A 25,459-nucleotide genomic window follows, 5' to 3' on the forward strand; every position below is an offset into this window, starting at 1 on the left:
CAGCGGCGGCGGCGGCAGCGGCAGCAATGAGCCCTGGACGCCGGCCGGCGGGCTGCCTCGATCGGCAGCCATGGGGTAAATCGAGGAAGAGTAGGCCACACTCGGTCACTGAGTGCACAAGAGCCTGTAGGACAGGATGGGATCGCCCATTCGCCTACAGACTTCAGCTTGGTTCGCCCCCCAACTCCCCTCCTCCCATATGTCCTCTGATCTCGCATTCGATTTTGCTCGCTCAATCTGCCTCGGGTTGAATTGCAGTGTGGTGTAGTTTTGCTGAAAGTCGATTGTATTTTATCAGAAATCAACACTTCGGTGCGCCATTGGCAGATTGCAAACAGAACCCTAGCAAGTATAAACAATTTTGTTTTGCCTGATCTATTTTATTTTACCGAACTCAGTAGTTCAGTCAACAAGATAGATCGACAGGAACCCAATAGGTGCACATCTGGAACTAGTTATATGCGCAAATTTACACACAAAATCAGCACAAATGCCCCAAAGGTCCAAACCACAAGCAGGGCTTTGATGGGATCGACATTAGCATACCCCCAAAAATCCAAAATCGATGCAGAGAAACAGTCTCGCCAAACTCACGGCCAGCCAACACAGGCTCACGTACATATGCCATCCTGTTGGCAATTGGTGCAGTGCGTTTCTACTGGATGTTCGCTACTGCTAACAACGGATTTCATTCTTGGCATGAAGAGTGAACACATTTTCTGGATAGGCTAAGGTTCCTCATTTCGTTCTTGAGATGGTGAGAATTGAGAAGGTATGTTTGTGTGCCATTGGGTCTCGATGCCCTTCAAATATTTTTTTGGAGAACCCACAAAGGTCCACTTCCGGTTCAAGGATTTCCCCTTGAGCCCTGCAGCCTTCTGTTCTCTTCCATGTACCATCTCTTCAATCTCTCTTGAGCATTCGCCACCTGCAAATAGGAATAAAGAACTATTCAATATAATGTGGAACCTTCTAGCAGTCCATGTATTATCAATGAAGATTACAAATAACATAGCTAAGTAGGAGTACAACACTAAGCAAACAGTGAGCCAAGAACCAAGATACCTGTTTTTCCCAGTCGGTCTTTAATGTTATGAACAGAAGCACAATAGTTTGGACCAGTGTTCCGAGCAGCATGCCAATCCAAATGCCCTACACAGCAGATGACCGAGTGGAGTGAGGAACACGACTTACAGCCAAGGTGCACCAGACACGTTCATGCCAAATTTCATAATATTACCTTTACATGAAGTCCCACTACATAGCCTAGGACTCCTCCAAGAGGGATGCCAATCAAGTAGTATGATGTAATGTTAACGTAGGCAACTACACTTTGCCAGCCAGCACCAACAGCAACACCTATAGATGATGAAGTAACATTTTAGTGCCAATTAAATATGAGGTACATTGCACTAATCTCTGCCATTAAGTAGAACCGAAAGCATACCTGATAGCACTGGTTGAACACTGTTTAACAATATGGAGAAGGCTAGCAGAGGCGAGAGGTCAGCAACAGCATCGGCCACTGCTCGACTCTCAGTAAAAATGTAGGCAAGGCTTCCACGGAAGAAAAGGAAGAGCACAAATAACACAAATCCGATAAAGAAAGACGTGATGACGACATTGTATATCGCAAACTTGGCCCTTCTTGCACTTCCAGCTCCAAGCTCATTTGCCACTCGCACTCTGAAGGTACGTTGCATTAGCATTGAATGGTGGAAAGTAGACAGTGGATAAAAAAAGGCTAAAGATAAAGCAAGTACCCTGTTGCAGCCAAAAAGCCGACAGAAATCATCATCTCCCAACCATTGATATTAAGGCTGCACATGTCACAAATAGATACCACACACTGCTTAGTACTGCTAGCTGTTTGTGACCACAGAAGGGACATCATACCAATACAATGACAGGTAGCTACTCTTCTGGTAGTTGACACTAATTCTGGTGTCTATGGAAGAAATGTGAATAACAACTACTGCTTAATGTAGTGTATATTACCATATTGAAAGGGCGTCAAGTGCAACCTCTGCATTCTTCATATACCCTGTGAGGAGCACCAATATGGTGTTGTACCACAATTCCAAACTGAAAAGGCCAAGCAGATCGATGAGTATGTATGTATTACCGTCGTATCAAAATCTTGATAAATAAATTAACTAAAAGAGGCATGTACATTGTTACTACTCTTATGTATATTTATATCTGTCGGTACCCTACAACTGGGGTACCCACTCCTACTGTGCCAAGACTCGCGTAGTTATCCGTAACTACGCCCTAAGGAGCTGAGCAGCCGGACTCCTGGGTTCCGACTCCATCTCACCGGACCAACGGTCCCGGACCCGCTTCCCGTTTGGGGACGGGTCCGGTGTCACCACGTGTCCCAGAGGTGGAAATGCTCAGCACCTGTGGCCGCGGACCCGGACCCCCGCAGGCGGGTCCGGGACCTCCACGTGCCATCCGGACTCCCGCAGGCAGGTCCGGGACCTCCACGTGCCATCCCGGACCCCCGTGAGCTCTCGGCTCAGCAAGCTGCTCGGGTGGGGTCCGGAGCCGCCACGTCACGCAGACGCGGGCGCGGGCGCCAGCCTTCCGCTGGAAGCTCCATCACCCACCCGCATTAAGTGCGAGTGGTTGAGGCGGGATCTGCTGCCTCTGGGCACGGGGCAGCTTTTGTCAGTTACCGTCGGTACCCCAGGACTGGGGTACCCCCTCTTGCTGTGACTAGGCAAGAGCCTTTGTAGTCATCCTTGACTACAACCAAACAGCCGGACCCCTGCAGTCCGAAGTCCTGTCCTCCCGACAAAGGTCCGGACCTGTTCCACGGCCGGGGAAGGTCTGGGAACGCCACGTGTCCCAGGAAAAACAGGCGCTCAAGCGCAAGCAACCAGGGCTCCGGACCTCCCAAGGAATCCGGGCCCCCGCGGGGTCCCGGACCCCTCATAGGGTCCTGGATAGCAACCGGACCCCTCTCCAAGGGAAAGTTTGGACGCCCCGCCTCAGGGTGGTCCGGGGCCGACACGTGTATGAGGCCCTTGGTCTCCATATTGAGGCCCTTGGTCTCCATATTGAGGTCCACCTACCTTCGCATTTATTGCGGTAGGTGGACGTCCACTTTGATATAGTGGAAGCCGAGGCGTTTGACTGACCAGGGGGCACTATTGATCGCGTATTACCAAGGCAGTGGAGCCGATGGCGCCGCCCATGCCGCGTCTGCCAGTCTGCCGTAACAGTCGGATACGACGGCTCGGCTTCACCCATTATGACGCTACATAATAGCCTCAGCAGGCCACGCCGCAAGCTACGCTACTCCAACGGGCGCCTCGCTGACGGGACAAGAGAAGACCCCCTGTGTCAGAAGAGCAGCAGTACGCATATCGAAGGAAAGATTCGCTACCACTGTAGCCACATTCACGTTGGGCCCACCTGTCGGGGCATCGACGTCCTATGTATCCGCTCCCCCTTGATCTATAAAAGGAGGGAGCGCCGCTAGAAAACCTCAGGCTGGGCAAGAGCCAAGGCCAGCAGAGGATAGGTTCATTCACACAACCAAGACAATACATCTCCCAGTGGACGTAGGGTATTACGCTCCGGCGGCCCGAACCACTCTAAATCCTGCTGTGTTCATCGTGTTCTTGAGGAAGATTGATCTAAGACTAGCTAACCCCCGAGTACACACCCTCTGGGCTAGGGCGGGTGCCTTCCGCCACCCGGCCGTGGTTTGCAGCACCACGACAATATCAGTGCTGTTTTTTTCTTCTGAGACTGTATTATGCATACTGAAGCATAAATATGGTGCTTACCAGAGCATGACACCAGAAGATAGCGAGAGCTTGATGATGGCACCGAGGTCAGTGAACGCAGCAGACGAGAACCCGGTCCATGTGAGAGGGCAACCCCCGAAGAAGACAAAGGCAAGCTGGCCAAACACGGGGATCCACATGGCGATGATCATGGAGCCCATGACCCCTGCCAGGCCGAGCTGGAACTTGACGGTCATGAGCCAGGAGAGGGTGAGGTGGAGGGCGAGGTTGAGCATGGCGAGGTAGGTGATGATCATGTTCTTGCTCTGCGCCTGGAGGTACATCTGGAGCGTGAAGGACCAGACGTAGGAGAACATGACGGGGATGTACCAGAGGGAGATGGTGCCGGCGACGGCGGAGATCTTGGGGTCCTGGCCCAGGGCGACGAGCATGGGCTCGGTGAAGAGGTAGACGGGGAGCAGGACGACGGAGCAGGCGAAGAGGATGATCCAGGAGCGCTGCAGGTAGATGCCGAGCATGTGGTACTGCTTGGCGCCGTAGGACTGGCCGCACAGCGTCTCCAGCGCACTCGCCATGCCCAGCTGCATTTCACGGTAACTAATTTCCATCAAATGCATAGTTAATTTGAGCTTGGTTCTAGAGTGTTACTACTACATTGTCTGGCATATACAGATATCATGCAGGCCATTGCCATGCCTAGGTAAATTTTGCTGTTTTCAGCTGTTAATGGTTTTTGCAGGTTGTTTTCTTCTTGTTTGTGGTGACACTGACACTAGGGTGATGTGCGCGGCAGCAGCATATGGGTATTGACAGCGAAGAATGGACGGCTATCAATCAACCAATGGAGTCGTCCATGAATTTTCTACCATGACTTTGGAGCGCGATATGTGGACAACACAATCGATGATGCGTACTGGTTGGCGTCTACGCTGGCGCATTTTCTTGGCTGAGAAAAGAACAGAGCAACTTGAGGACGAACCCATTCAATGTCTCTCTTTTGCACGGCACGTGCAAGTGCAAGACAATTTAAGAGAGGCTCCACCCCACCGAATGAATGAATATAAGGTGAAGTTGGCGCGGAACTTTATTGGAATTATGCATACTGTGGGCCCATAATAATACAGATGAAGGTATTAATACTATGGTTGATGAAGGACCACAGTACTGTTAGATTATTCAACCTCGACCGATACAACTACGGTTGATGATGCATGTGACAAAATAAAAATACTACTCTCTTGTGTGTTCGTCACACGTCAGTCAGTCTCATTGTGGCCAGGCCATCAGTTTTGTAAAGCAAAGTTCCTACTAGCAGAAAGTTTGGCTTGGTATTCTTTCCGGTCCTTGTCCATGCACTGTTATATATGAATGAATGGAAGACAAGTGACAACGCAGGCAAAAAGGCTGAAACAGACGACTGCTGCCTTGGTTTAGACTTTATTAGGCGGCTACGCATCTTTTTTTATTTATTTAGATTCTGTTTACAGGACACTCGATACGCACCGGTTTTGTCCTTCCTATAGTACCTATCCTTTATTGTCGATGGAGGAACTGATTAAGATGAAATCACTCATTGAAAGGAACACATACTGGCATACACACATGGATGCAAGATTAGTAGTTATATATAAATTGTGCTACCATATAACTAGAAGCAAGAAGATTAGTACTAGATTAAATACCAGGATGCCGTTGCTGAATCGCATGAGGACGGTTGAGACGAGGGCGTATGCAGCGAGCTCGGTGGAGCCGATGTGGCCGACGAAGGCCTGGCTGATGACGGTGAGGCCGAAGGAGGAGAAGCGGGTGAAGATTGAGGGCCCCGCCACCACCCACAGCTTCTTGTTCTCCTCCCACGCGCGCCGCCCCAGCGACGACGACTCTTCTTCCACCTGCTGTTCATCATCATCCTTGCTGATGAAGCTTCTGCTGCCTCCATGGTGGTCGTCTGCCGCTCTCGGCTGGAGCAGGGGCACCTTGTTGGACTCCTCCTCTCCTCCCCTGCTGCTGCTGCTACTACTAGTGCTCTTGCTGTTCTCCATGTTGGCTAGAGCTAGCTTTGGTGGTGGTGCGTGTCTGCAACAAGCTACGCCAGCTAAAGGAATCCAAGCAGATCGAAGACTACTATTATTAGGAGGCGAGGGGATCTGAGGATGGATGCAGAGCAGGCATCTATCTATATGGCAAGGAATGAAAGGGATGCTCCTGTTAGTTTGTGGAAGCAGCAGGGAGGGGGTGGTAGCTGAGGTGGGGGGCGCATGCCAATGCCGATGCCATGCCCATGCGGGAGGTAGAGGTAGCTGACTGGCGGAGGTGGGAGGGCGGACGAGATTGCCCCTCCCTTGTAGCCCGGCTGCATGCATTTGTGTTGGTAAGGAGGGTATGATGGGCATGTTTAATAAATATTGACCAACTGATGGATGAGTGGGTGGATGCTGTGGCCAGCAGCAGGCCAGGCCAAGCGCGCATGCTCCAAACACAATCTCATGGTAAAAGCGCATCCATGCAGGCGTGGCTAGTGTTGCAAGACACAGAATAATACCGGTGGTCTGTGGTAGCTCTACGTGTTTCCATTGTGTGCTTACTTTATTTGGGCTGACATTTTAGTTTGAAATCTATATCTATTTGTAAAGCACATACTGTTTCCATCTAAATTTTTAATTTACTGTATCTTGTATTATTGGCAAATGAGTCTTAGTCCATCTCGTATGTTAGTCGGATCAGTCCTCCGTCTATGACTCAATCACATAGATTACTATAAATTAACATACAGATAACTATATGTATACAATACTCGTACTAGTTTTGTTTCTATCAATATATGATTATATTTTATCTAGTTGTAATAATAATAGATCGATCAGTCTACTGTATGTGGCGGACGCCGGAGGGAACAATGCAAATAAAGCCACGGTGGTGGTCGTGGCCATGTGCGGATGTGCGTGGGAGGTGTCCTGCGGCCCAGGCTGTAGCACGAAGCTAGTACTACTACTAGAGGAGCTAAGAGTGTGTTTAGTTTATGAAAATTTTTGGTTTTAGATACTGTAGTATTTTTGTTGTTATTTGGTAATAAATATCTAATTATAGATTAATTAGATTTAGTAGATTCATCTCGTCATTTCCAGTTGAATTGTATAGTTGGTTATTTTTTCGACTGCATTTAATACTCCATGCATGTGTCTAAAAATTCGATTTGACGGAAAAATTTGAATTTTTTTGGAAACTAAACATAGGCTGTGTTTAGATAGAGGGAAAAGGGATGCGAAAAGCCACATCGGACACTGTAGTACACTGTAGCACTTTTCGTTTGTTTGTGGTAAATATTGTCCTACCATAACCTAACTAGGCTCAAAAGATTCGTCTCGCAACGTACATCAAAACTATGCAATTAGTTTTTTTATTTACCTACATTTAGTACTCCATGCATATACATGGGTCATTTGCTATATTTAATATTTCAATGTGATGGAGATGTGATGGAAAGTTTTTTTTGGGTTGGGGATCTAAACACACCCATAGCCTAAAGTCCATCCGGTCCCCCATCGGCGTCCACGCCATACTGCCAGGTCGTACTTTGCGAATTAAGGCCCTGTTTAGTTTTCTTCAAAATTCCAAAACTTTACAAGATTCCCCATCACATCGAATGTTTCAACGCATGCATGAAGTATTAAATGTAGCTAAATAAAATAACTAATTACACAGTTAGATTGTAATTTGCGAGGAGAATCTTTTGAGCCTAGTTAACCCATGACGGGACAATAATTATCAAATACAAACGAAAGTGCTACAGTGTTTTACACCCAAATCTTTACGCAACTAAACAAGGCCTAATACTACGTACAGCGACGGGTGTGAGCCGCAGCGGCGGTCTCTCCATCGTCGCCCGGCTGTCTCTGTTTGGGAGGCTCGTTGTCGTTGCTCGCCTCCGCCAGCGGCTTTACGCGAGGAATGCCAAGGCCCTGTTTATATCTTTATTCCTAAACCCTGTAAAAAAAATCACATCAAATATTTTGACACATACATGGAGTACTAAATAAAATCTATTTATAATTTTTTTTGTATGGATAGGCTGTAAATAATTTGCAACAGTGATGCTACAATAACCATCCGATAATTATGGATTAATCATGAATTAATTAGCATCATTATATTATATTTGTTTCGCGATTTACAACTCATCTGTACAAAAAGTTTTGTAAATAGACTTCATTTAGTACTTCAAATTAACAATATTTCTTTGTAAAAATTTTCATGTAAACAACTAAACAAGCCCCAAGTAGCTGGATGGATGGAGGCGTTGGCGCCATGCGAGGAGCAAAAGAAATGCTAGCAAACTAGTGAGGTGACACGCGTATTCGCGCGGCTAGTATTGATATTCTAAATATATTTTATATTTCTTATCTAATTATTATTTATAAACTTAAATTTTTCTCATCACATGTTACTTACTTCAGTAATCAAGAGTGCTTCTCTGCTGCTAGCTAGTGCAGCGGTACCTCCTTTTGTCTACATCTTTCTTTGTTAGTGATGTGGCCGCATGGCAAGCGCACAACCCTAATTCTGTCATGGCTAACTATCTCCTCGATCTTAGCTAGTACCATTCGCTAATAGTAGTAACATGTTTCTTATCTATCAGCTCTTGCAGCAATGTTGCCCACTGTTCAGTTCAATTGATTCAATTGTTCTTTTGCTAGCTTCCCTACTATATGATCCTCTTAGTCGTCTGCTGATACTATGTTTAATTCTGTCGTCTGTTGCATGGTGCCATGCCTCCATGGCCTAGTTTCTGTTGGGGAACAATTGACACAAGTTTCTTGCTTTCTAGAAGCCAACAAATCTCCATAGTGCAGAACACAAGATTCTGTTCAGAATTTCAGAAACCTATGTTCATGCTCAAGTCTGATAAGATTACTATACCAATCATGGCCTGATCGATATTGTCCTGATTTCTGATCTGCTTGTGGTGTTAATTTTTTTGAGCTTGTGGTGTTAATTGTGAGGTGCGGTAGTGTCTTGTAGCAATGTCAGCAACAAACCTTTCGAGTAGTGTCATGGACCCTCCCTCGACAAGAATAGGGATGCAGGAGGATTGCGAGAAAAAGGTCAGGTTGGACGTGTAATGGCTTTGTGCTTGCATTGGGCTTGCGGACATGCATGTTCAGACTTCACCAGTGATGGACAGTCTCCAGACTTCATGGAGGCTGAAGAAGCTTGCAGCGCGGCGCTCGTGTCTAGATTCCAAAACTTTACATCCAAAAACATCATATCAAATATTTGGACGCATGCGTATTTACATCCAAAAACATCATATCAAATGTTTGGACGCATGTATGGAGTATTAAATAAAATTTATTTATAAATTTTTTACACAAATGAGTTGTAAATCGCGAGATGAATCTAATGAGCCTACTTAATCCCTGATTTGGCACCAATGGTGCTACAATGAACATCTACTAATTATGGATTAATCATGAATTAATTAGACTCATTAGATTCGTCTCACGATTTACATCCCATTCGTGCAAAAAAAAATTGTAAATAGATTTTATTTAATACTCCTAGATAGCAAGATTCCCTTTTTAAAAATTTTACACCTAAACATGGCCTTGCTCTTGGCCTCCAACTCTTTGATCATCATCGCTGGCCCAACTTTGACCACCCTCTTATCATGATCACTGCAGGCCAGGTGATAGTCTAATATAGTGCAAAGTCTAAAATTATTTTATTTATTTTAACTAATAATAATATAATTGTGAAGGTGCATTTGGAATTTTGGTAATATAATAAGATATACGTGTGGTGAAACATGTTAATTGTTTGTGTAATTAGTATTCTATAAGTATGTACGATATGTAGCTTGATATGCAAAACGATGGATAGATTTATATTTATAAATAGAAATATTTTAATGGTACTGGTGGATAATTTATAAATATGTATATGAGTATTTTAGTCTAATTTTTTCGTAATGATAGTGGTGGGTAATTTTAATTTTTCTTATTTTTTTGATTAATGTGGAAATTTTTAGACTTTAAGAGCGAACGTGAAGACTTCGTTTGTTTGTTGATCAAATAATAAAATAATAGAAAGCTGAATGCGTTCTAATTTTTGTTAGTGCTTTGCCATGCATGCGCTTCTAGTGCCACCCAGCAGATGCATGCGCTTCTAGGGCCACCCAGCAGATGCATGCCATGCCCATGCTTGCAATTACTCCACACCGTACCATGCAGCAGCAAGAAACGAGTGGAGCAGAGCAAGACGCGCGGGCACGCTGTCGGCCCATGCCTTTCACACCTATCCCTCCCGTCCGTTGCCCAATCAGCAAGCCATCAGCTACGTACACTAGGAGTATTGTTTATATCTCTCCATATTCCATTATCTTTAAAAGTAAAAGAATGCCATTCATCAAGAAAACATTTATGTCATTATGAAACAACTTGGTGGCAGCCATCCACCACGGCCACGGCCACGATAGAGCACGCGAAACACGAGACGATACTGATTCGGAATTTCGGATCGAAGTTGCTTCTCCTTAATATAACTTGTTCAGTCTCGATCTCTCTCGGCCGATACATAATAATGATACCGACAGGGTCGTACGAAACTATGAATTGGGGCTATAGTGATAGACACTGCCACCGCACCAGTCAGGTCGCCAGATCACATGAGCGGAACGTTTGGATGTTGGGTCGCTCAATCGCCGCTAGGTCGTTATGACCTGCGACTGCCCAACCAAGTCTGGAAGATAAAAGTGCAGACATCGCGACTCTCATCGTGCCTGGTAAGCGGTGACGCGGCGGAAGCAGAAACGATCGCACTGCGGATTGGATCGAAAGACAACAATTGAGTGGCATGTTTCCTCTTCTATGATATATTTGTGCACAATTTCCTTCGTATTGAGTCAAAACACAACTAAAACAAAGCCTACTATATATGACTATAACTAGTGTACTTATCATATTTTGGAAGCACCTAAAATTTTTTTTGGGGGGGGGGGGGCTTGTGTGGTCGCACGGGCTTGAAAATGGGCCTGGATACTGACACGGACGATGGCACAACCTGCTTAGGCCGACGCGTCCGTGACACATGATAGATGCTTGTTCCGTGTGCCTTCTCCTCCTCCTAAGCCTGGTTTAGATGCAAAATCACATCGAATATGTACGGCACGTGCATATAGAGTATTAAATTTAGATGGAATAAAAAACTAATTACATAGTTTGCTTATAAATTACGAGATGAATCTAATAAGCCTAATTAGGCTGGCTATGATCAGACTCTAAATTGCTACAATAATCATGTGCTAGTGACGGATTAATTAGTTCTTAATAGATTCATCTCGTAGACCTGTTTTGTAATTAATTTTGTGATTAGCCTATATTAATACCTCAAATATAAAAAAAATTAACTTTCAAAAACTTTACGTGGTGCATCTAACAAGGGCCTAGTAGATTTTTTGTGCCTGTCGTCGATTCTCATCATCATCATTGATTCTCGCTCATTATTTCTGGATATGTTAATTGGTGATCCTTAGGTGCTCCACCTATCCGACGCAGCTCCCCTCCTCCCGGCGGTGCTCCCCTCCTGCGACGCCGCTGCCTCATCCCTGCGCCGCTCCCTCTTATCGACGGCCCTCCATCCTCCCGACACCGCTCCCCTCCTGCGACGCCCCCCCTCCCTGCGCCGCCGTTCCTCTCGTCGCCGATCCAGGCACTGGTGCCGCCCGCTGCAAGCTGCTGGTTAGCCCTCCGTCGATCCCACGATGCGAGATCTTGGCCTCCTAGGTCATTAACCTCCGTCCTGATCTGCTTCGCCCGTTCCTAGCTCCCTCCGCCTGATACTGGACTTGTATATTTTTTTAGTATTACTGATTTGTTGTTACATGTATTTTCTCGAAGGATTTGCACATTAATTGCATCTTTATGTTCAGATCGCAGTAGAATTTGATCGCAAATGTGTATGTGTTTTGCTGTGAAGTTTGTGTGAGCTCTGCAATCAGCCTGTTGTTGGTGATCAACCTTAGTTCGCTGCCTATCGTCTCTTTTAACAACATGCTATAGTGGTTCATTAGACATTCATCTGCTTCTGTTTCAGGCCTTGGTCATATCAAGATGGAAACACCTCCCCATTCACTGAGGCCAATCAATAGGTTGAGTGATAAAGCTTGTACTGTTAATTTAATATATGTCCCATATTAATATTTGAGCTATATAGTGTGTGATGAAGTTTAGATAATGACATTTTTTAATTTTACAGAAATGGTAGTATAAACACTTATTTCTGTTGATGGGTATTTCTCAATGGTTGCCTGGTTGGTTGAGACTGCTACAAAACAAAGTAACCATAGGTGCAAAGAGTGCCATAATCATGGAAAGAGTCCTATTTTACAAAGTAAAGGCTAGACCAGACATCAGAGCATTGATTCCATGATTTCTTACTGAACTACCTTTGATTAGTTTTTCGAAATCCTTTCAGTATGTCTTATTAGATTGCACCTATTAGACTTTAGGCATAATATAGTAGTAATATATCTATCGAACTACCTGTGGTTAGTTTTATGAAATCCTGCCAGAATCTCTTCTTAGATTGCACCTATTAGACTTTAGGCATATTGTGGTACACTGGTACCACTTCATCTTTATGTGTAGACGTTGATGTTTGAGACTGAGGTGTCCATATGCATGCTTATGTATTCTGAAATTTCAGTATCTGATTATGCATATCACTTTGCTCCCCCACCCTGTCATGAGCATAATATGGACCAGTTCAGTCTTTCTCTTGAGTATATAAAACGACATGGTGCTACATACAGTGTGCATTTTTCAGTTCAGACAATAAGAGAACAAGCATGCTATCCTGGTTCAGTTCAGACTTTCCTAGTAAAAATAAAAATAGTTAGTGTAACTTTTTTTACTCCTTGCCCATTTCACCTTGTGAACCATATTATTTTGAAGCTTTAGTCTTGTGGCACTAGACTTCCTAGTAAGGAATAAATTAGTCTGCACCCTCTGTTTTGCAGGTGTCACCCAGCTTGGGATTATGTCGCTTCCGCTCCTCCCGTCACCGGTGCTCCTCCGGCGCTCCGTGATGTCGCTCTGTCCTCCCGTCGCCCCTAGGAGAGTACTGCCGACGGCGCCGGATCCTGCGACCAACCTCCTTCGGCGTGCCATCTGCTCAGGAGCTTCCTCAACACGCCCTCCATCTCTGTTTGCTCCCGTGCGCCCCTAGTTTTGCTCTTATGCAATGTGTATAGGCTGTCTTTAACCTGCATATACCAATAATTCTTAGCTCTTATGCAGATTGCAATATGCATGCTGGATACCTGCACATGAGATGGTTGATTGGCTAGATAGTTTCTGATTTCCTTTTTGTTTATTGTTCTACCATATTGTAAAAATAGGGTCAATAAAATAGTAGAATGCATTGAGTTTTTATGAGCTCTTATCGTGTGCTCGGTTTGAATATGGTGAATGTAAATGCAAAGTGTTCTCAGTTTTGTGATAAGAGAACTTACTGCTACTTTGCATAGAATTGAAGTTTTTATGATTGCATATGCTTCACCGACAAGTCTTATAGTATGATAGAAAATGGTTACGTCTTACTCAATGACGTGAACGATCATCCCAGCTGGAATTAATGTTTTCTTTCTCTAGAATGAGAATATTTTATGTTCTGACCAAAAAATGGCGTGTCGTCACACTCGCATGTCCTGGGAAAAAAAATGCAATTGCATGCCTACCCGGCTGCCCCTGCACCACCGATAAAAAAACCATTAACCACCGATCAAAAATACATAAACCGAACACGTGGAGTCAATGAGGAAAAAAATCGAAGGGAGAAGGGAACGTGGTCGCAGGCAACGGCACGGGAGGGCGTAAGAGGGGCCAGGCGGGATCGCGATGGTGGGCTGCCTGCCTGCCTCATATAATATATATATAACATATTTATTGAATATTTTTAACACATACTATAAAATATATATTTATGATATTATAGTTGCGATAGATTTTATTTTACACCACAACTCCATGTGTGTTTGATATTTATATTTGATTAAACTAATTATTTATGAATTAGTGTTCTTATCTCTTTTATCGTACATGAATACACAGTGATACTTATCGTGGGTAGTATTTTTATGTACATAATAATATATTAATGATAGAAATAGTAATTTAAAATTTTATATTGATATACTTTAATATTTGTTGTAATTATATAATTTAGATTCAGATTTAGGGGTTATTTTAACTTTTAATAATGACATAATTGAATAATTTATATACAAATTAAGGGGTCATTTTGCATTATTGTTTAATGACATAGATGGGTAATTTACACGAAAACTAGGGGGTTACTTTAGATTTTTTATGATGGCAAAGGTGGGTAATTTAGATGCATATTTAGGGGTTACTTTAGTCTATTTTTACAATGACAGAGGTGGATAATTTATTAGAAAATATAACAGATCCAATGACTATTATGATTATAGTAGGTAGATGGAACTTCTCTATTTTCTTAGAGTGTCCATCTAGAATTCTAGGTGGCTTCACATGGAGGTTTCAAAGGAGCCTGCAATCAGTGATAGTAAGATTGTTAGTGATGCTCTTAACTACGTGTTGATATATCCGTACTACTGGAGTCCGCCGGCGGCGCCTCAGCAGCTGCCAGCTGCTGCAAAGAGATGGGGCTGCAGATGCTGCTCATCGTCGCACCGGAGCCGGAGGCCGAATCCGCCGGCGACCGCCCCCACGACCAGTTGGCGACGAGAGCGTCTACGGCCTCGGTGGGGCTGTAGAGATCCCACCACACGTGCCGCGCCGCCGCCGCCGCGCCGCACGCCATCTCCTTGCTCAGGCACCCCACCGTCGCCTTGAACGGGCCCAGTCCGCAGCACGCCTCCCTCGTCTCCTCCAACCCTGACAATGGTGCCACGCATGATTATATAAAGCTAGCTAGCAATTCCATGCATGCATTTTCTTCAGCACTCAGTAATCACACATCAGCAAAACACAAGAAAAAGCGGCCACCATGATTATTATATATGATCATGTCCTTTTCAATGATAACTTTCGAGTTTGGACAATGTGAATCAGTCAGAGATTCCCTTTGCTTTCACCAGAAAATGATTTAACGAAATGGACTGCCACCATCATGTGTCGAAGCACAATACTTGGACAAAGGTCAAAGGGGGGTCAGTAGAGATACCTCTCACTTTCACCAGAAAACCATCATTTTGGAATGTTACTTCTACAGGGTGAAACTATTTTCACCAGCTATTAGGAGTTCAGTTGAGAATGGTCTGAAGACTCACGTATTCCAAATTCCAAAAGTTAGTGGCTGACGGAGTTAAAGCACATGCTTATCGCAGTATGCTTAAGTGTGTTGTAAATGTTATGATCAGACACCTTGCTTGGCAGCTCACTATTGTTCTACATAGCAGGCTACATGTGTAGAACAAGAACTCTAAAAAAGATGTGTAGAACACAGCATAAGCGAGAATTGTGCATGGTCATCATGATGCAGAGTATGCAATGCAGTGACCCAGAAGAACTCAGTATCAATTCGACCATTGTGCAGGGTGCATGGTTATATTGACAGACCATGATAATTTCAGTGCCAATTCAAGTAAGTTGGTGTTCTGAAGTATCCTCATCAAAATACGCCTTGTGGTTTTGTCGGAACATCTCAAGTCTGAACTAATAGTTCCATATGCTATTAGTAGTTCAGTTGGGAATGGTCTGAAGATTAAGGTATTCCAAAACTTAGTGGCATACGGAGTTACAGCACATGCTTATTGATGGACTAGCTGGGTACCTTATCGCAGTATATGCTTTGATGAGTCTGTTATAAATAAATGTTATGATCAGCCACCTTGGCAGCTGACAATTGTTGATTGTACGTTCTGCAAAGCAGGCTAGTTGAACACGGTATAAGCGAGAATTGTGCATGATGATGATGATGCAGAGTATGCAATTCAGAGATCATGAACAATTCAGTGTCAATTCAACCATACTTCAATGAAATAAAGTGCTAATTAAAAAGAATAGCCGAAAGTTGAATCATCTTATCCTTACCGTATCTGCCGGGATTGGAGAGGATCTCCATCATCCCCCTGTACACGTCGCAGAACACGACGGCGGCGCCAGGCAGCTCCGGCCGCAGGTCGTCCAGCCTCTCCGCGAGCCTGGCGTTGTACCCCTGGATCAGCTCGTTCGCCTCCTCCACGCAGCCGCCGCGGCCGCCGTCCAGAGCGCGCGTCCCCTCCCACATGACGCGCGGCGCGCACCCCAGCGGCGCCACCCCCATCACCGCCACCCTCCTCACGTCCGCCTCGTACAGCTCCTGCACACCCCGCACGCGCACCGTCAAAATGCTCGCACGTCTTCCACGATTGCAGCGGCAAAGATTTTGATTTGGGGGAGGAATCCATCACGGTACTGAGACGGCGCGGGCGATGCGGTCGGCGAGGAGGCGCCCGAGCCCGCGGCGGCCGTGCTTGGGCGCGGCGGCGTCGGCCTCGGCGGACCCGCGCGCGAGCAGCCGCGCGTAGGCGTCGGTGCCGAAGGACAGGACGAACACCGCGCCCGCCGCGGCGGCGGAGGCGTCCTGCGGAGTGCCCGCCTCGAGCTGCAGCAGCTGCAGCGTCTCGGCGGCCAGGCGGAGCTGCTGCCCGACGGCGCCCATGCGGAACATCCCGCGGTCGCCGTACTGGCCGCCGAAGTTGACGCCCCTCGCCGCGGCGGCCGCGGTGCCGTTGAGGGTGGAGATGTGGGGCGGCGCTGGGAGCCCCATCTTGGCGGCGAGGTGGTCGGGGAGGAGGCGGCGCGCGGAGGGGAAGAGGCACGGGCCGGCGGGGAGGGAGGGTGCGGTGAGGTTGAGGGGGAGAATGCTGGCTGCGCAGCTGACGGTGGAGTCGCCGAGGACGAAGAGCTCGGTGGCCGGAGAACGAGATGACCCAGCCACGGCGGCGTCGAAGCAGAGTAGGACGGAGAGGAAGAGGAGGAGGAGCGCCATGCCGGGGGCGTTGTGGCGCGAACCGGTAGCTGGCGTTCGCGGCGAGGTTGAAGACGCGCCGTCCGACGGGGCTGTTCAGCTAACAACTTGGCCCAGATGTCTTTACCCCGCCAAAGCCCAAATGTAAAGGCCCGGCAATAAAAGATACCGGCCCGACCGAGCTGGCCTTTTTTTTTCTCCCTCTCGGCCTCTCTTCTTTCTCTCGGTCTCTGGCTCTCTTTCTCAAGTCCCGTCTCTCCCGCCAATCCGCCTCTCGCCCTCCCCATTTAATGGGTGAATGGCAGATGATCTTTGGCTTGTCTGATCTTTGACTTTCGTTGGGTACGTATGCAAGCACTGATTTAAATTGAATAATTTGCCTAGTTCAGTGATGTATAACTTCAATGTCGATTTTATAATTGGTCTTATATGAGATACCATGAACATGAACTTGGACTTGCTCTTATACTTCAGCCTCCCTATGTATGTTTTCTGGATCCGCCACTGCCTGGGTGGGGTAGGGACTCGTCGATAACTTCCTATTATCTTTTTAAGCATCTCTGGGTAAAATATCTGCTTTTGAAAAAAAAAATCGCATGTATGGAATAAACATTATACAAGGTCTTCTGTCAAGATTAATTCATTCTAAAAAAAAGAAGCTATGTTCCTTAAGCTGGAGCTATTAGGGTTACGGCCTTGTAAACTGTTGAAACGCACGAATATATGCTGCATTGGCAGCACTGCCATACAAAACTGTGATGCTACACAACCACTTAAATTACATTTCAGATTCATCAGGATGTGATTAGTTGAATCTAGGCTAGGTGAGACGATCTCTCAAGGTTAGTCAAGCAGCCTGGAGCAAATTCAAAGAATCAAAGAACATTAACACATTTGTCTAATGCCAAGCTAAATATGCCATGGGGCTTTCTAGAAGAAGTTCAGCTTCTCTGCAGTAGTGGCATTATGGCATTGGACAAATCAAGTATACCCAAGAAAAGACACCTGAAAAGTGAAAACCTCCTTGGATATCTCGGATCCCACAGACAGCATGCATATGTCAGTTTCAGGATCAATTGCACACACTGATAATTGTTGAAGGATGTATTCCCTCTTCCATATCTGAAATAACATCCTTTTGCTTACCATCACCTTCGTCAAACAAGCTGAAATCTGCCAGACCTACATCATCCTTGCTGCCTTCATCAACTGCAGAACACCCATCGAACAGGCACCCAATGTCGCTGCCAAAGTCTGCATCAGCGAACCACTCGCTCAGGTTGATTGAGCTGCCAAAGTTAGAACTTGACATGATATCCAGCTCGTAATCCATACAAGGGCTCCATAAGCTCTCATAGATGCTGTCATTTACTGTGAGGGGCTCTGCACTGTCATCGACTGTGAGGGGCTCTGCACTGTCATCAGGCTGTGCATTAGCATCAGGCTCTGCAATGTCATCAGGTGTCTTCACTTCGCTCGAGTCAGACTCTTGGACTGTAGTTTCGCTCTGATCAGGTTGAGGTTCTTGGTTGAGTGCTGGCACCACCTGTGGCTCCTGTTGGAGCTGCGCCAGTAACTGCGGGTGGTCCAGGTAGCAGCTAATGTCGAAGTTGGTTACAGCATTGGCACCTCGGTATTCAATGGCTGCAAGATCGTAGGCCTTGGCTGCCTCCTCTTGAGTGTCTGCAGGAAGAGAATGATGTAAGTTTATCTGAATGAGTGCATGTTTGCTAGTTTAGACATGATGCATTGACTAATATTTTGAGAAATTCAACAATGTGAATTTGTTCAAGTGTCATTGTTCTTAGAGTACAGTGCATTTGGAAAGCAAGACAAATATTTGGTGACAGATTCTGGTGAATGTATATTTTTGTTAGTTTGAGAATACATCATGCAGGAGATGATCTTATATTCAGGCACTGTTGTCCTAATAGGAGATACTGAATTGCAGACAATGGCTATTCGCTGCTATTCACTAATTTGAATGGCCGGTGGCCGCTTCCTTGCACATGTGCCAGTCACTGGACATGTCCAATCTCAGTGCAAGTAGTTAACCTCTGTGTTTTCCTCTAACACTGGCCTTTTATGATGGTAATAGCGGTGAAAGCAAATCTGTGGTCTGGATCTTGAATCTTGATCTAGTTTTGACACAGCCACACAGAGTGTCACACCCGGTTTTAAGGACAAAACCGAATGCATAACTATATGTATGCCAGGATCAAGTTTCATACATATAGAGACATCATAAGTAAATAATCAGTAACAGTATCACGTAAAAGAGAACTAAAACAAATAAAAGACTATTAGAGTTTACAGTTTATCCTGGAAACGAAGGCTTCAAACTTCACAGGCAATCGACTGGGGGTTGCGTACTCCTAGAACTCAGCAACATCTTCAAAAAACTTCACCACAATTTTCTCCTTCTGAGCAGCAGTAAGCAAGGGTGAGTACACTTATGGTTGGTACTCAGTAAGGCCACAAGAAATAACCAGAATGTGATTTATATCCATCTTTAAGTTTATTAATCATGTGAGGGTCCAAGCCGCTCATGACCGTGAGCACAGCTGATATATCAGTTTTACACTCTGCAGAGGTTGTACACTTTCACCACAATTCGTGTAAAAGTTCCAAAGAACTTTGAACCCAACCACGCAATGTGCTAGCTAGGCACAATACCACACTTCCGAGGTGTGATTGCATAGGGACGCTACGAGGCCTTTACAAAGAATCACTATATGTACGCACTGGTCCCTTGCTTTCTGCGGTATCTCAGAAGACGAAGCTTCCTTCACCCGCTCCTCAAATTTCGATAACCCAAAATCCACCAATCAAAACGCCCCAGGAACGACATATAGATCATCTAATTGCTTAGCCAAGACCAGAGCCATATAGTATTGTGGTTGTACGGTTTTTTTGGGTGGTTCTCCATGTTCCAATTAAATCAAAGTATTCTTGTAAACAAGCATAGATAGAAGTATGGTTAGGGTCACTTGTCTTTCTCCAACGAAAAGCTACTCTTACTGCTCTTCAGCTTTTGCTCACTTGGAAATCTTGATTCTTCAATCCTCGAACAGCGATCCTTCTACTTGAAGCAATCATGGGCAAACATACAAAGCAAATAACAAGTACAGCTAAGAATAATACACCAAAATAAAGAAAGTCTTTAAAAGAGCGTACTAAAGGATAAGGCTTACTGCTACGGTTACGAGAGCGCAAGAAACGCGGAAAACAGAACTAAAACGACGATTATATAGACTAAACGGTACTTCAGGGATCTAGTCGCGATTAACTATGGACATGAAGGGCTAGCAAAAAGGATTTGTGAGGCACATTAAAGTGTGCTTACAAAGGATAACAAGGTCAAAAAGCTATCGCACACATTGCAAGGATCACGTGAGCGCGAGAATCGATGAAAACGGAGTTAAAACATAGAAGTTATGGCTAAAACAGTGCACCAGGGACTTCCAGGGGCTAGCTCTAAAGAAATCAGGGGCTAAAACCTAATTAACCATAGACTTCAAGGGCTAGCACGTAAAAAGACCGACGGCGGGCTGAAAAGGACTGCGGGTTCAATTTTAGAAAAGCTCAGGGGCTAAAACAAAAAATAAAGGACTGGTTTGTAAGTACTTTTGAACTAGCTTGGACCGCGGGTTGATTTCGGAAAAAGTAGAGGGCTCTTTTGCAAAAACACCATGGTTGACTGGTATTTGATTGGTTTGACTCAGGATGGATCTAATCTGGGCTGTTGATGCGAGATCCGACGGCCAGAACGGGTTGGGGGCGGCTGGCGGCGGTGCAGGCGACCGGCGGCGAGCTAGGGGAGGCTGCGGTTCGCCGGACTTACACGATAACGCGTTTCCAAGCTCGATTTCGAGTGCGGTTTGCACTGGGAGGTAGAGCGCGCGACTGCGAACTCGATTATGGGCTCGGGCGGCCGAGTTAGGGCTAGGACTGGGCGTGCGGCGGTGCGAAGCGGCGTTGCGGCGACGGCGAGTTAGATTACGCGGCACAGAGAGGGAGGAAGGGAAAGAAGGGGCCGACGAGGCTCCTCACCGCAAGGAGAAACTCCGGGGTTGGTTGAACTCGACGAGGCGGCTGCGGAACGGCGGCGCGGCGAGTGACTCCGAGCTCGATTCAGCTCCAATGGTGGCGGCGCTAGGGCTAGGGTTTGTGAGGGTGGAGCGGTGGCCGCGGATTTGGGGCACGGAGGGGCGGAGGCGGCTACTATTTATAGGGCAGATGAGGTCGGCCTCGACGTGCGGGTCGCGGCCGGGCAACGCGGCCACAAGACTCGGGCTCGGACCCGAGTCCGGCTCGAGGAAGGGGGCGACCCCGAACAAGTGGGGCCCGCTTGTCGGTGGCAGCAAGAGAGGGGAGCGACGGAGCGGGCCGTGCGCGGAGATGGGCCGGGAGAAAGAGAAATGGGCCGTGGGGAGAAAAAGGGAAAAAGGGAAAGGGAACGGGCCGGCTGGGCTGAAAGTGAAAGAGGGGAAAAAGAAAAGTTTTCCATTTTCTTAAGAAGAGCAAATGCATTCAATTTAAATTCGAATTCAAGAATTCAAATTCAAACTGAACAACAAACAATAAAACAATGCAAAAACAACATGAATGCAACACAAGAAGAATAACCTTATTTAAATTAAAAAACAACCAATCTATTTTCTTTTACACTAAATTCTCTGTAAAAAAATTTAATGTTGAGTAAATTTTAAAATTATGAGAAAATTATTGTTTTATTTTTAATTTTAATAACATCCTGAAATTTAAAAATTTCAAGGTGTGACACAGAGCATGCTTGATGCACGTGAAGAGGTCACTGGCTGCTGGTGCTGAATCATGTAGACAAGTGAAAAAACAAAAGGCCGGCAGTGCTGATGAATTGAAGATCCCTAGGCACCATCTTATTAGTACTGCAACTGGCAGTGGATGACAGGTGAGTGGTGACTCTGGCGCCACGTGCTTGTCACATGAGTTTGGCTACTAATTTTTAGGCAAGTTGGACTTCTGAAGGAGCAAATTTCTGGGGATTTCTGCATGAGAGTATCTTGGTCTTATGGTCTTGATCTTGACAGTCAAGAAAATGACAATTTTTTGCCCCAGGAAAAGTGCACCAGTATTATGCTCCCTAGTATGATCTGATTTGATAGATGATCAGATTCACTGTTTTCTTTTCTTTATGTTTCTTTTAGAAAAGAGACATGGTAGTTCGGATCACTCATTTCTGAATAGGACAGTATACAAGGGGATTGGCTAGTCTGCATTGAAGGGAAACTAAGAAATACGAATCATTCAATTGTGTAGAAGTTAGGTCGAAGAACCTTCATAAAAACTGGTTAGAGTTAGGTAGCCCTGGCAGTAAGTAGGGCAATTCTACAACAAACAAGAGTAGCCCTTAAATGCTGGCATAAGCTAACTTGTTAAAAGAAATGCAAAGAGCATGCAACTATAAACATTACTGAGGAATATAGCACACTAGCCCATACCGAAAGTTCCTAAGTAGAGGTACTTGTTCCCAAAGACTCGGCCAATCCGCGCTTCCCACCTCCCGTTGTGGTGATGCCTGATCATCAAAACAATAAGAATATATTTTCAAAAAAAAAACAATAAGAATATTGAAGTTTCATTATTTTAACTCATAAACAGAATGAATCTCAAGACATGCATCTCTGAACAATGAGAGATGGCATGCACTAGTTCCAAAACTTATGTGGAAATTACTGATGTGGTTTAATTTAAGGGTTGGCGATTAAGTTAGTACCTGGCGACGCCTCTGTACTTGGAGACCCCTCTGGAGAAGCCGCTGCTCCGGCGGCGGAGGGAGGCCAGGTACTCCTCCCGCGACACCCCCTCCATCTCAGACATCTCGCCCGAGTAATCCTCCGCCTGCATCAATCAAATCACCGAGCTTAGTCGATTGATTTCATCTACTGATATACCAAATGCAAACAAACTTTGCCGGCCAGTTACTGCCCCTGCTTGCTTACGACCGCACAATAATGGAGGCTAGTCTTGTCTGTGTTTGCATAATGACATGTTTCCTACTAGTTGCAACAAGCCGACAGGGGCTGTGAGCTCATTGCTCGATTAGACGTCATCTAAATGACTAAATTTATTACTGGACGGTGTCTTGTTCATAAATAACTGAGCACAAAAGAAGCCATTTTCAGCTCGCCCTCTGTCTCTGGGTTATTTGGTCATGCAGGAATTTGCTAAGAATATGAACTCTTGGCAGATCGGGGACAATTTGTTTTCTGGGAGCATGCAGGAACTTACTGGGAAATTCAGGACAGTTTCAGGACCCCAGTATTTGAGAGCTGCAAGGTCATATGCACGAGCAGCTGCCTCCTCAGTATCATAGGCCCCTGCAGATCGTAGACAATTAATTGGTTTTCATAGCAAGACAAGGATGCAGATCACACCATGATCTGGCGACAAGTAACATGAATCCGGCAAAGACAGCTTAGATATATTTAGTAATTTGTGGGACTTACCCAAATAGACTATTGAGTAGGACACGCAATACAACAGCAAGAGGTAGTAGATCACAGTCACATGAAGATCACCAGGCAAGGGCCCCCACCAAAGATAACAGAAAAAAGGAGGTAAACAAAGCCTGATCAGAATGTCAGCCTTAAGAAATTCGGTTCACTTTTGAAATAAGCTTTGTACTACTGGCAAATGAATCAGGATCCTTGCAGAGGACAAAGGACCTTAATTTTTTTGTTTTCCTTTGGAAAAAAAAGATGAAAATGAATCAATTTTCAGAGAAAAAGAATATGAAAAGAATATTTAGAAAATCATTTCCATATCCCTTTCAAGTTTCAAGTGAGTGTACATGCATGTGTGATACTAGGAGCAAGCAAAGCAATACACACACACCTTGCCTGCCTTTCTTCTTGTTCTGGAGGGAGGTGAGGCAGTGCTTGTCCCAGAGATGGGCCTCGAACCTGCCTGTCCACCTGTGCCTGTTTACACGCATGCAACGCGACGCGTATGTGGGTGAGCAGCAAGCAGCAGCATTAATTTACAAAGAAATTTACACAGCAAGGAGAAGAGGGGGGAAAGAAATCAAAGAAACTGAACAACACAAGATGGCTGGCAGTAATGTAGATGAACTACTTCCTACTTCCTAGCTATCAGAAAACGACCTCTCTTATGTGGAAATGTTTCAAGAACAGAGGGAAAGCGACAGTTTTGTTTTCTTTTTTGACTGAAAGAGAGAGAGAGAGCTTGGCACTCAGAACTCGGTAAAGATGAGCAGCAGTGCCATGCAGCACTGATACGGAGATACATCATTTTCTCAAAAAAAACCCGATACGCGGATATGTTTTAGTATTTTTTTTATAAAATAAATATTAATACATATTAATGGTAGGAAAAGAAAAATAAAAAAGAAAAGAAGAAGAAACTAAGAAAGTCCAGCCCAAGAGACCACCAAACAGTCCATATAACCTTCCCTTTCTCTGGATCGGTCGATCAGAAGCAGATCCTCTGCTCTCTCTCTGCGATACGTTCCATGGAGTATCCGATACGTACCCAAATAAGTATCCGATTTATGTTTCATTTATTTTTTTACGAATACTTCTCCGATATGTATCCGTCGCGTATCCATCTTGTATCGGTATCCGATACATAATTCGCGCCTCCTCTGGAGTATCGGGGTAACGTAGACAGTAACTGACAGCTTGCGACCCTGAATCGATGAATGCAACATGCAAGCGGAGATTTCGCGTCGGAAGGAATTGCAAACAGAAGGAAGCAACCGGCTGTCAACAGAGCTGGCGCAAACATTGGACATTCTGCGCGGTTGTGGGTTGGGGATTAGTTCTGAAATCTGAATTGCTTTGGATGGACAGACCTGGCAGGGCCCGCGGAGAATTGCGACTGGGATGGAGGAGAGCAGCGGTGGCTATCGGAATCAGGGGATGGGGTGGGGTATGACGGCATGCAGTGCGGATGGCGAGACGCGTACCTGGTGACTCCCCTGTAGACGGAGCTCCTCTTGGCGGCGGCGGCATTGGGAGCAGCAGGATCGGCGGGGTCGTCCTTGGTCTGGGTCTGGCGGGGCGCCTCTTTGCGGGGCCTCTTGGGCTTGTCGGCCCTGCTTCCCTTGTGCGCCCTCGCCCTCTTGCGTTGAGGAATTTCCTCCGCGGAGATGGAGGACGACGAGGAGGAAGGAGGGGAGGAAACGGGGGGCGGAGGAGATGGTTGAGAAGATCTCTCCATGCCCATGATCGATCTCTTAATTTGTGTGTCTCTGATGCAGCGTGTTCCGTTCCGTCTACTGGCTCCCTCGTCGCTCACTCGCTCCTAGACGAATGACGGTGACGGTGGCTGGCCGGTGGGGGGATGGTGGTTCTGGTTTCGCCTCGCCGGCGCGAGAAGATGGATGGAACTCCCGAGGTTTTATAGCGCGCGTGAGCGCAGGACAAGACAAGAGGCCGCAGTGGGGGTTTGGGTTTTGGTCAAGATCGACCCGTCTCCGCTGTTTCGCTGCTGCTGTAATCTTGGCATCCCGTTGCTGCCGTTTTCACCGTGCTGGCTGCGCTGTGCAGTTTTGTACACATACGGTCCAGCAGCTGTACTTTATGCATTTTAGTTCTTTAAAAAAAATACGTTTAGAACCATGCAAAAATAAATTGCATTTTTGAACCAAAGTGTCGGAGCCATGACCTATGGTGGCTAGGTAACACGTCTCGGCGTCA

General features: G+C 45.9%; 3 protein-coding genes and 1 long non-coding RNA gene across 8 annotated transcripts; 1 reads left to right on the top strand and 3 right to left on the bottom strand.

Moving 5' to 3' along the window:
• Positions 1 to 401: 401 nt before the first annotated feature.
• Positions 402 to 6,036, bottom strand: LOC120663455 (protein DETOXIFICATION 21-like). Its single transcript, XM_039942271.1, has 8 exons — positions 5,444 to 6,036; positions 3,801 to 4,342; positions 1,999 to 2,085; positions 1,764 to 1,820; positions 1,448 to 1,686; positions 1,241 to 1,359; positions 1,066 to 1,152; positions 402 to 928 (listed from the first exon to the last, which is right to left on the bottom strand). Exons 1-8 carry the CDS (start codon positions 5,801 to 5,803, stop codon positions 848 to 850), a joined length of 1,572 nt encoding a protein of 523 aa, XP_039798205.1. The 5' UTR covers positions 5,804 to 6,036; the 3' UTR covers positions 402 to 847.
• A 5,223-nt stretch (positions 6,037 to 11,259) lies between these two features.
• On the top strand, positions 11,260 to 13,318 carry LOC120663463. Of its 5 annotated transcripts, none has more exons than XR_005670515.1 (3): positions 11,260 to 11,606; positions 11,689 to 11,907; positions 12,778 to 13,318. It is a non-coding gene; the product is annotated as an uncharacterized LOC120663463 (long non-coding RNA). The 5 variants fall into 5 exon arrangements; XR_005670514.1 differs by having other exon boundaries at positions 11,260 to 11,542; XR_005670516.1 differs by having other exon boundaries at positions 11,260 to 11,497.
• Positions 13,319 to 14,295: 977 nt separating this feature from the next.
• On the bottom strand, positions 14,296 to 17,096 carry LOC120667370 (GDSL esterase/lipase At1g71250-like). Its single transcript, XM_039947456.1, has 3 exons — positions 16,200 to 17,096; positions 15,836 to 16,103; positions 14,296 to 14,677 (listed from the first exon to the last, which is right to left on the bottom strand). Exons 1-3 carry the CDS (start codon positions 16,773 to 16,775, stop codon positions 14,367 to 14,369), a joined length of 1,155 nt encoding a protein of 384 aa, XP_039803390.1. The 5' UTR covers positions 16,776 to 17,096; the 3' UTR covers positions 14,296 to 14,366.
• A 362-nt stretch (positions 17,097 to 17,458) lies between these two features.
• LOC120663464 (AP2-like ethylene-responsive transcription factor At1g79700) lies at positions 17,459 to 25,142 on the bottom strand. The gene is made up of 7 exons (XM_039942284.1): positions 24,727 to 25,142; positions 23,634 to 23,719; positions 23,246 to 23,254; positions 23,028 to 23,116; positions 22,513 to 22,637; positions 22,238 to 22,314; positions 17,459 to 18,437 (listed from the first exon to the last, which is right to left on the bottom strand). The coding sequence occupies exons 1-7, from the start codon at positions 24,984 to 24,986 to the stop codon at positions 17,827 to 17,829; spliced, it is 1,257 nt and encodes a 418-aa protein (XP_039798218.1). The 5' UTR covers positions 24,987 to 25,142; the 3' UTR covers positions 17,459 to 17,826.
• Positions 25,143 to 25,459: the final 317 nt, after the last annotated feature.

This window comes from Panicum virgatum, chromosome 3N, assembly GCF_016808335.1.
Source record: "Panicum virgatum strain AP13 chromosome 3N, P.virgatum_v5, whole genome shotgun sequence".
Lineage (NCBI taxonomy): Eukaryota > Viridiplantae > Streptophyta > Magnoliopsida > Poales > Poaceae > Panicum > Panicum virgatum.